General features: G+C 38.4%; 2 protein-coding genes across 2 annotated transcripts; one reads left to right on the forward strand and one right to left on the reverse strand.

Annotated features, from left to right (window-relative positions):
- The first annotated feature begins 1442 nt into the window (after nucleotides 1–1442).
- Nucleotides 1443–3168, forward strand: LOC120015697 (UDP-glycosyltransferase 72E1-like). The gene has a single exon (XM_038868227.1). It carries the CDS (start codon nucleotides 1474–1476, stop codon nucleotides 2989–2991), a length of 1518 nt encoding a protein of 505 aa, XP_038724155.1. The 5' UTR covers nucleotides 1443–1473; the 3' UTR covers nucleotides 2992–3168.
- A 1605-nt stretch (nucleotides 3169–4773) lies between these two features.
- LOC120014339 (probable NAD(P)H dehydrogenase (quinone) FQR1-like 2) lies at nucleotides 4774–7595 on the reverse strand. The gene is made up of 2 exons (XM_038866258.1): nucleotides 6902–7595; nucleotides 4774–5246 (listed from the first exon to the last, which is right to left on the reverse strand). Exons 1-2 carry the CDS (start codon nucleotides 7441–7443, stop codon nucleotides 5015–5017), a joined length of 774 nt encoding a protein of 257 aa, XP_038722186.1. The 5' UTR covers nucleotides 7444–7595; the 3' UTR covers nucleotides 4774–5014.
- Between the last annotated feature and the right edge of the window lie 3783 nt (nucleotides 7596–11378).

Below are 11378 nucleotides of genomic sequence, written 5' to 3' on the forward strand. Positions count from 1 at the left end.
ATTTTAAGTAATAAAACACTGCATCTTTATTTATCAAATTATTTTCTATGAGCAGAGGCGGACCGACGTGGAAGGGACTGGGGGCACGTGCCCCCAGTGAAAAAAAATAATTTTAATACTAAATATTCTATAATTAGTTAATTATATGTCAAATAAAGTGTAAGGCCCCCAATCAAAAAATTGATGCCCTCAATCTATTAATTTTTACTCAATCCACTAACTAGTTTAGACCCAACCCAACCTCATAAATCCTAGAAATTGTTTCAAGCTACAGATTCAACAAAAAAAGTTCAAACACATGGCATTTTGAGATACTTGTAATCATTTGATTTTGTTTTCAATTTGCAATTAATGTTGACTATGTTGGAGATTACATATGAATTATCATTGGCTTTACAAATAAAAAATGGAGACATGTTGAATGATATTGTCATAATTACAATGTATTTTCTTATTGCTTTAAACTATTATTAATGTGTTTTTGTATTTGCAATCAATAATTATAAATCGATTACATATAGAACCCAACAACAAAATTCTGGGGGCACTGCCCAAGAACCCCTGCAATACTTTTGTACCCCACTAAATCAAATTCCTGGGTCCACCACTATCTATGAGTTTTTATATTATTAAAACGTTCTATCACAACATCATTAGTAAAGACATGGAGATGCATGAATTTTGCCTTCGAATTTAAGGCACGAAAGGGAGCTCAATTGCTAAGCGAGAGATTCTTAGGAAAAGGAGTCAAAATTCAAAGTGTTTTTAGAACTAAAGTGATTTGGATTTTAACAAAATCTGCCTTCTTGACAAGAGTCAATATTAAGCTCAAACACTGAGCCTGATACATTTTTATGGGGCCTGAGCGTTTGGTACATAGTTTTATTTTGACTCGCCTAATACATTACTTATGTGACCTCATATTTTTCATTGGGGTGAGTCTGATACCAGTGTTATTAAACCCGGCCCAGCCCACTGGACGGACTAGATTGAAGCGTGATTTTAAAATCTGACGGCTCGATTTTCTTATTGACCCGAAATATGCATTGAACCGCGTTAGACCAGGTTGGACGTGCGGTTTTTGTGAAAACCGTGGTCAGACCGATTTGAAAATTGTGTTTAATTCGTTATTTATGAGCAATTAATAGTCATTAACAGCCAAATAAAAATGTTGCTTATACTAATAGGCAATTATTCCATATTTTCAAGTGTATAAATGCTTTTAATTAGAGTAAATGAAAGTCAATTATTTAATGTCTATAATTAAGGAGCAAATTAAAATTCAAATATTCATGTTAATTAAAAAAGGAAATCAAGAGTAAATTACATCATGTCTATAATTAATTTCTCACAACCCAATGGCTTCAAAAGGACCCCTCAGTCCCTTATATATACCCATTCAAAGCAAGCTCTACACATAACACAAACACTGCAAAGTTTAAGGTCCCTATTATTTTCTACTTGTTCTCTTCTATGTCTCTAATCATGCAAAACACAAAACCACACGCAGCAATACTTGCTAGTCCCGGCATGGGACACCTGATCCCTGTTATAGAGCTCGGAAAGCGCTTAGTAACCCATCATGGCTTCCACGTCACCATCTTTGTTGTCTCAACTGATTCTTCATCTTCTGCACAAACCCAACTTCTCAATTCGCCAAACCTTAATTTCCTCGACATTATCTCACTCCCACTCGTTGATATTACAGGCCTAGTGGATCCTGCGGCATCAATAGTAACGAAGATTATAGTCATGATGCGCGAATCCTTAGCAGGACTTCGGTCAACGATTTTTTCAATGGAGTATCGCCCGACGGTTCTCATCGCTGACTTGTTCGGAACCGAAGCGTTGACTATTGCTGATGAGTTCGAGATGTTGAAGTACGTGTTCATTGCTTCTAATGCGTGGTTTCTTGCGATCACGATATATGTGCCAACTCTTGATAAAAGAGTGGAAGATGAGCACATCAACGGTCAGAAACCTCTGAAGATTCCAGGTTGTGAACCGGTCCGGTTCGATGATACCTTGGATGCGTATTTGGACCGGACTGATCAAGTTTATGAGGAGTATATTCGAATTGGCCGTGAGATTTGCATGGCTGATGGGATTTTGTTGAACACGTGGGAAGATCTGGAGCCCAAAACATTCGAGGCCTTGAGAGATCAGAACTTATTGGGTCGGGTCACTAGGGTTCCAGTTTATCCAATCGGTCCATTGGCAAGACAGATCGGACCTCCTGTTTTGGATAACCAAGTTTTGAATTGGCTGGACGTGCAACCGTCTGAGTCAGTGATATATGTCTCGTTTGGCAGTGGTGGGACCCTCTCAGCCGAGCAAACAATCGAGCTGGCTTACGGGTTGGAGCTGAGCCGGCAGAGGTTTATTTGGGTGCTACGCCCACCCGTGGATAAAGATGTATCCGGGTCATTTTTTAATGCGGGTAATGGCCCAGACGGCTCGGCCAGTTTCTTGCCTGATGGGTTCATGACCCGCACCAAGAAATTGGGCCGGATCGTCCATATGTGGGCCCAACAGGTGGAGATTTTGGCCCATCCAGCTGTCGGTGGATTTTTATCTCATTGTGGTTGGAATTCAACCCTAGAGAGTATTCTCAATGGGGTGCCAATGATAACATGGCCATTGTACGCAGAGCAGAAAATGAATGCTACTCTACTGTCCGAAGATCTCGGCTTAGCTGTCCGACCGCTGGCACGACCAGACGGAGTTGTGAGGAGGGAGGAGATAAGTAAGATGGTGAGAAGGATAATGGTGGATAAAGAAGGATATGTGATAAGGAAGAGAATGAAGGAAGCAAAAGGCAAAGCTCTTGAGGCGGTGAGCAAAGGTGGTTCGTCTGATGAATCACTGTCTCGAGTGGCTGAGGACTGTGTGATTAGCTTGCAGTCTGGAAATAGAGCAAATGATCATGGTGCCTGGGATACTCGAGCCATGCACATGATACGTGCACAAGCAATCGACGCAGCTTATTAGTGTCATGAGTTATATTAATTAGTAAAATTAAAGAGTAATGTGAGCTTTTAAATAATAATTTGGTTTGGTATTAGTTTCTTTCATTTGGCTTGAATAGATTTGTTAATCTTCTCAAGGTTCAGTGATATTGTAGTAATTTGTGTTAGTTTGCTTTAGTGTTGCTTGTTAAGCATGTGAAGGAAGCGTTTGTGTATTTTAAATAATAAAGAATAAATTATATTTGTTAATGTAATTCATTAGTTTATTCATTACTACAATCATCTTGTTAAATGTAATCTTTCAAATTCAATGGAAAATTAAAGTCCGACATTGAATAGTAGAGGGAATAAATGTCACTTAATACGAAAAGAACACAACATGAGTTATTAGGATGAGTTTGAACATGGATCTAACCTATGAGTGCAAGAAAGTAATGAACTAGGGGAGATACTCATTTACTCCAACCCACCTACATAAACCTCCCTAGTCCTACCCAAAATTACTCTGATAGAGATAATTGCTATAGTCGAGTAAATAGAATTCTGGTGCATTGATTTTAAAGATAACAAAGAATTACAAAAAGCTCGAATCTTTTTGAAGACAGTGAGATGCATGTGGCTCAGTCTACTGTCATCGAATTTCAATTAGTATTTTTCATTATTAAGAATAAACCAGTTTCACTGGCTTTATATATGAAGTCATTCCAACTAAGTTAATGCTGTGACATTGCATCTTTGGGTACGAATGGCCACACATGAAGGGAAATGTTAGAGTAATCATTTGATGATAAAGATTCGCCCTTCCTATAAAGAAATTTCCCCTCACGTCAGAAAAGTCAAACACCTGCATGTGCACGCACGCTCCCACACCCACATAAAAATGAATTAGATTTCATAACAAGTAAAACTCTACCCTTTATTTCTCAATCTCCCCATCTCCGCCACACAATGGACTTTAGCATGGGCTGGTCATTGGCCCAGGCTAGCATGTCCAAGAGTCCACCCGAGAGTGCAAGGATCAAGAACAATTGGATCTATAGACCAGTTATGAGTTACTGTATGAGTTTGATAGAGGGGTTGTGTTGATTTTTAACGTTAGCTGTTAAGCCGTGAGGAAAATACTGAGCTTAAAGTTGTGAAATAAGTTGTGAGGTGTTTGATAAAGCTATTAAGTGTTGTTAACGGTTAAGTTATGTAAAATATATGTTGTTTGTATTTTTTTTAATTTTATTTATTTAATATAAATTATTATATTTATTTCATTTTAATAAATTAATCTATTTAATATAAATATAAATATATTTAATATTAATATGTATAATATAAATATACAATATATAAATATATTTAATAAATAGTTATCGACCCACAGTAAAATTATAAAGAAAAAGAAAAAGAAATAGCATGTTTTGGCGTTGGACCCATGCAAAAAGTATGGAACCCACAGGCCACAGCAAAAATTTTTAAAAATAAAGAGAATATCTTTTAGCATGAGAGCCATGCAAAAAGGCATGGGACACTCGCCTAAACACCAAATGGCCCAAAAAAAACTCCATTTTCAGAGCTTTTTCTAGGAGGGTGATACCGCCACATTTTGCTGTTGATACCGCCCAATGGTATAGGGGTGTTTGGTGAAGTGGGCCCGCTTCGCGACCCACTTCATCAAACAGAGCCATTGTTACTATTAAGAGAGCATCATTGTAGAATTTGATGAGATTGGTGTGGTACAACACCCACTAGTCATAACAAAGCAACTCAGTAAAAAAATAAACAGTAACATTAACCTTGAGTCCCAACTTGAAAGTGACAAAGAAAACAAACTCATATTATCATCTTATTTCACGATTTAGAAGGATTTCAATCACGTACATCTTTTGCAATCAGAATCGACTGAAGAAAAAATGAAAAAAAGAATGAACAGTATTTCAGACGGAAATATTCTTCATATTCGACAGCAACAGATGAAATGCCCAAGACCAATCACAAAACATAGAGAACAAATAGAGAGGCATGAAAGGTGTATTTTGAAGATCAGGAACACATCATCAAGGCTGCTGGGCTAGCCTCTTCACAACTGCAGCCATATATTGGCCCTGATGTTCTGCCAATGACAGCTCTGTTTCACTTGCCTCTCTCAAGCCATCACCAGCAAAAACACCAGCACCATACGGAGATCCCCCTCTTATGGAGTCCATCTTAAACATACCAGCACCAAAGGTGTAGCCAATGGGAACAAATAGCATTCCATGATGAGCCAACTGGGTGATTGCTGTCCAACTGCAATGGAAAAAAGAAAGAACTAAATGAGAAATGTTCAATGAGTTCCATTTTTCAAGAACGAAGATTGTGCCGATCTTTAAATATTTAGTCTAGCATAAGAACGCCTAATCATCCTTATCCAGCGCCTCATCACCCTTATCCAGCGCCTCATCACAAAAGCTCTAGTTCCCAGTTCTCCCAGCAGAAGATGCACCTAAGTACCTAACTACACAACATGACATTTTATTTTCAAAATAAATTATCACTTTGGGTTGAATAGCTCATTTGAAGCTCAAAGTGTCTTTTTCTCTTTTGGAGTAGCTTCTTTTCTCAACTTAGTGCATAAGTTCTTGAAATGTCAAAGTCGAAAGAGAGGTGTATTTATTCGGTACAATTCATATTGTCTGGCAATATGACCTCATATGAAGAAGGGTCAACAGTATTGGCTGCAAATCATTCTTTCATTCACAGTAGAAAGAAAAAGTTCCACAACAATATTGGTAAATTGGATAAATCTAGCCCCAGACAGTTACACTAGAAATGATGTCCATGCTACAGATATTACTAAAAAAAGGTCATGTGTGCTGGGAATGACACAGCGTCTTAACCTTAAACCAAGAAATATTAGTTTATATTATAATATCAAAAAGGAGGAGGTCACAGGAAACTAGCCATTCTGCTGCCGGCATACAGCAAAGGGACAGAACAACAGATTCAAGACCTATTCAAGTTCTTGATATTAATAGCGATGAAGACTAAGATGTCCATGCAGTTGTAGACATGAAGATAACACATGAATGTTGAAGAAATGAACAACTTGAGATATGAGAGGCCAATGTAGAGATAGAGGAGGCAGAAAACTGAAAGGAGAGAATTGTTTTGGGTTTGAAATTTGAACCAGTCATGTCATTGTCATAGATTTAAAAGAAATCTGAATGGAAATACCTGTTAGAATCATTAGTCTTGTCAGAGGAAAGTAATTTAACAAAAATGAAAGCTAGAAAGGGTTTAGGATCAAGTGTTCAAAGTTGAAGAGGTGTCAAGCCATAGCTAATTCCATTCAACCACCAATCATCAAGCATTTTTGCTTACATAAGTTGTCAAAAATTGACATCTTAAAAGTATCACGTAAGTGTTTTTAGTCATTTTGAAACTAAGCATCATCAACCATAAGTAATAGACCATACACCAGCTTATATCTCTATCGAAGACTGACTTTAGGCAACAATTAAGTAGAATACATTTCCATGGTTACGAGAAATATAATCCTCCATGTTGATGTTGCTTATATTTTCCTCAACACGTAAGTGACACGCATTTGTCACGTCAATTCACATATATATTTCCATATGCAGCAAGACATAATTTAGTCTTTCTCTGGAAGTACTATAGTGATCCACCTTCTCTACTCACCTATACTAGATGATTATTGACGATTGCATGTGCAACGGCACAAAAAAATGCAGCTAAGTGACACCCTCAATCCATTGTATATTTATCCATTCAATTGTTAACCACTGTCATTTGGGAATCAAATACCCCAACTCCCAAGGAAGTGAAACGGATGACAACAAATTGTAGTAATCCAGCTTCCATTTACTAAATGTTCATATCATGTAAACCAGTAAAATTGAATCAAATTAAACAAGTATAGAATCGAAAAGTAAGCTTACGCAGTGGTCTCTTGGCCACCTCCTTGCGTGCCAGTACTGACAAAGAACCCAGCCGGCTTTCCGGCCAGCTTCTGCTCCTTCCACAGCTGCCCAGTGGAGTCGAAAAACGCCTTCATCTGTCCCGCCATGCACCCATACCTTGTCGGGAACCCAAACAGGACACCGTCAGCCTCCACCAGCTCTGCCGCCGTAATCTCCGGAATCGCAGAGTCCTTAGGCGGAGCCTTCATTTGCTCCAGGACCTCGCTTGAAAGCGTCTCCGGAACACGGTACAGCACTGCCTCAATCCCGTCCACGCCGTCCACGCCTTTCTTCATCCTCCTGGCCAGGCTTTCCACGTGACCGTACATCGAGTAGAACACGATAAATATCTTCAATTTCGAAATTACCGTTGGCGTAGCTGCTGAATCAGTGGCAGCATTCGCTGCATCGGAACGGTCATCGTGAGGGATCGGGGCGTTGCTGGTGCTGTGTTGGGGGTCCTTGGAAGCTCCTGAGGGTTGTTTCTTCTTGCTCGGGACGCAGCCACCGCCTTTCCCCATCGAAATTATTCCCAATTCCTGACTAGAATTGGGCTCCGGACTGTGAATTGCAGATGAAATGGAGAGAATTTTCTTCGTTTGTTGGCGTCTACGGGGGTTTCAATCGAAGTTTAGTAAGTCCAAGTAGGATGGAGTATGAACTGGCATTTTGAAATGGATTTAGACGGAAACCGGGTTCGGTAGATAAAGGTCTATGACGCGTGTACTCAACCAGTAAAACGACGCCGATTAAGCAACTCGTAAGAAGTCTGGATGCGTTGACACTTGAGATTTGTTGCATTCACCTACTACTAACTTCTTGTCTCACCTTTTTCTTTTTCCTTTTTTTTTCCCTTCCTTTCCCTTCCCCTTCTCCTTCCCCTTCTTTATTTTTCTTTTAAATTTGTTTTTACCTTTTCCCTTTTTTCTTAGATTGGTAGTAAAATGAGAAATTGTAACTCTCTTTATATTTAATTTTTCTAACATTTTTGTTCATTTATGCATTGGACTTTGTTACATTAAGTTCCGTCCCCTTTTCCTCCCTTTTGTCTTATTTTTCCTCCCTTTTCAAAGACCTCAACTATAAAACTACCTCTTTTACAATGAGAAGAGGTTCGAACAGCATCAGCATCAGCATCGTAGCCTGAATCAAGTTTTAACTTTTAAGTAATAAGCTATTACTATGTCAAAATTTAATTGGAATTTGTCTCTTTTAAAAGGGCTCGATCTCCTATTGGATTGGGCTAAAAAATCGTAACTGAAACTAGGGCGAGCCGGGCCCTAGATGGGCTTAAATTTATAAGGCCACCATACTAGTACTACAATAACGGGCTAAAGAGGCGTTTGACCCAGTATTCAGAATTAATCCAATCTGAAACTAGGCCGGGCCGACCCTACAATGGGCTTAAACTACAAGGCTTTTAGCCCAATTCTTCAACAGCATACCGAATCACTGGTCCAAGCCTTCAGGTGTGATGGGTTTGATCCCATGAGAATATTCCAAGTTTTTACGGAGGCAGAGAAGGATTGGGTGCAAGGATCTCTATTTCTCTTTGTCCAGGAACTGTCACGTACGGGAGTGATTGCGCATAGCTGTATGTAGAATGAGTTGGAACTGACACAAAAGCTCCCTAGCCTTCACATGCTACTTAATTTTTACTACCAGCGGCCTGACCATTGAAATTAGTAAGATGAGTCCCTCTTGAATCTTGATTGTAGAGACTAACTTTTCACTTTTATTATTATACAGAGGACAGGCAACAGGTAGTTGTTTTGGTTAATAGTATTAGTAGCTATTGCTGGTCTGCTACTTAATTAAGCAGTAACATGACAGATTTTTGTTTACCTTCTATGATTATTTCCACAAAATATTTTTTCCTCCTTTTTTGTTCGCAAAACATCTAGTCATTAGAAGCAATGTCATTTCGATTCTTTTTGACGCAATCAAAACCGTAAGATTGAGACTAAAGCTAGGTTTAAGCCTTAGAACTAAAATGCCTCTAATTTAAATGTTTAAACAATGAAATTTGACAAAAATGACGTGAGGCTAATCTTGATCGGCTACCACGTCGATTCGAGTCACCCTGTAAAATATCGCACGATAACGAGCTGGTAACTTTTGATCTCATCTTGCATGACGTTATTCGTGACTAGTAGTCCTACATCATTTTTAGCAATGAAGAAATTGAAAGTTGTTTCCAACTACCATTCATTAAAAATTCAAGATATCAAGATTCCATTTTGGAGTTCGATTCCTTTCTTCGTGATGCCACGGCATGGACCACCATGAGAGACTGGCACATAAAAGGTGTCATATGCCACTGTCTCTGGATCTTGGTACACCTGAGAAGCCACGCCACCCTAAATGCTCTGCGAAAATCCCTACTTACCACATACACCCACACGGCCACCGTAGCGGGCAGACACATGTTGTACATAATCAAACTCAAGATCGATCGAATAGAAGGTGATAGAACTTCTAACCAAAGAAATCTGTGCTAAGCATGTGCTAAAGCTAGAGTGATTAACTCAAACAGCTTGGATTTATGGTCCAATTAACGCCACATACCCACTTGATTGTCTACCCTACACGTTTTGTACGTTTTAGTCATAGAATATATAGTCTTGGCGTTAATTAATTAACCCTTTAATCAAGCATCGAATCTTTTGATTATTATATAATTTCAAACCCTAAAAAGAGCACAACTCAATCAGCTGTTAAGAGAGATTTCATGCTTTTAAGTGTGGCGAATAATCTCACTTTAATTGCTAGTGTTTTGTTATGCTATGCTATGCTATATGCGTAAGTGTATGTGACTTTCAACTTTATTGAAAGACTGAAAGTGACAAGCTATAGGTTGATTGGTTTTCAATAGAAAGTGACAAGCCTAGGTGTTTGGCTTCCAATAGAAAAGTAGAAAGGCTCACTTTCAAGTTTCAACCCACAAAACCAGAAAAAAAATCCCCCCACTTTCATTTCATGGCCTTTCTTTTAAAGTATTTGACTACATCTTTTTCACCAATTAGTAAGTTGCCGGTTAACAATCACGTGGGTGGGAGTTTAGTTGAAAATATCTCTGAGATTAAATTGATTGTATGGTCTCGGAAGAGCTTGAGATCAATTTTCATTGAGAATAATATCATTGTGATCACGTGCCGAACTTTGGCCTAATTTACATTGTCGTCAAGTGAAAAATTGATGTACACGCGATCTTGATAGCCAAAGTTTAGGCCAATATCAGATGTTCAAATGACAAACTTATACGATATCGTTATTGATTAAAAAACATATGGATTAGGTTCGTTTTCTACAAGCTATTACTTTTTAACACCACCTTGAATTTAGAGCTTATTAATTAATTAATATATAATTAAATGTTTTAAATGGAGGGACTATTGAGTCGTTATCCACTTTATGTATTGGCCCAATTCAAGGCGGATTTCAAGGGTTGTTGAAACCTAATAGGATAAAAAAGTAGTATTAGCTAGGGTTTCTATTGGGTTGAGTAATTAAAGAGCCAAGCGTGACCAAGAATCTTGTGCTAGCTATAATATAATGTGGCACGCACTTAAAGATCAAACCGAGAAGGATTTCGCAGGCAAGGAGGGAAACAAGGGTGGATGGTGAGAGTGGTTTATGCAACACATACAAAATTTGGCTAAATACATTGATTGGTAATCAAAAAAATCTAGAGGCACCCACATATATACCCCTGTCTCAGTACAACTTTATGGTCTCTTAGGGCTGCAGGGTCTATATATATAGGTCATAGCCTTTAGTATGTACACATAGCTAGCTAGATAGGATATTTGAAATTGTTTTGGGGATTTGGTGGGGGGGGCACAAGGAGGCTAGGAGGGTGCATGCACGGGCTTGTTGGATAACACCTTTTGGTGTGAAGTTGATATGGGTGGGTAGTAATCATGTCATCACTGTGAAGTGTGAAGAACAGAGAAGAAATATTATGTTGGCTTTGCATCATGACTAACAAAGAAATTTAGAAAACAAATTATGTAGATTAACACCACTTCATGCACTACTTTTTCCCTAAATTTATAAAATTGACAGAAGATAGTGGAATATACCATAATCGATGTTCATTTGTCCGGAGGGAGATACAACGTACACAAACATCTCGCTAAAACTACAAAAGAAAAAGTGATCCACCAGATTAGTGGAGATATTAGGTGTTCAATGGTACTTAACATGATGAAGAATATTGTACTATATATATATAAGATTCATGCCACTAACCCCAGCAGTTTGGGACCAGTACTGTATATTCTCCTTTTTCTTGACGTATGGCAAAGGAGATGGTTCCAGAGATCCAAGTATAGCCCTTGTAATTGGAACTTAATTGGTTGGATTTGCTTAAATATTGAACAATATTAGTTGGCTAAATCAAAAGAGAAAAAGAAAGAGAATCCGATGAGCAAATATATAGTTGTTTAGCATC

This window comes from Tripterygium wilfordii, chromosome 14 (genome assembly GCF_013401445.1).
Source record: "Tripterygium wilfordii isolate XIE 37 chromosome 14, ASM1340144v1, whole genome shotgun sequence".
Lineage (NCBI taxonomy): Eukaryota > Viridiplantae > Streptophyta > Magnoliopsida > Celastrales > Celastraceae > Tripterygium > Tripterygium wilfordii.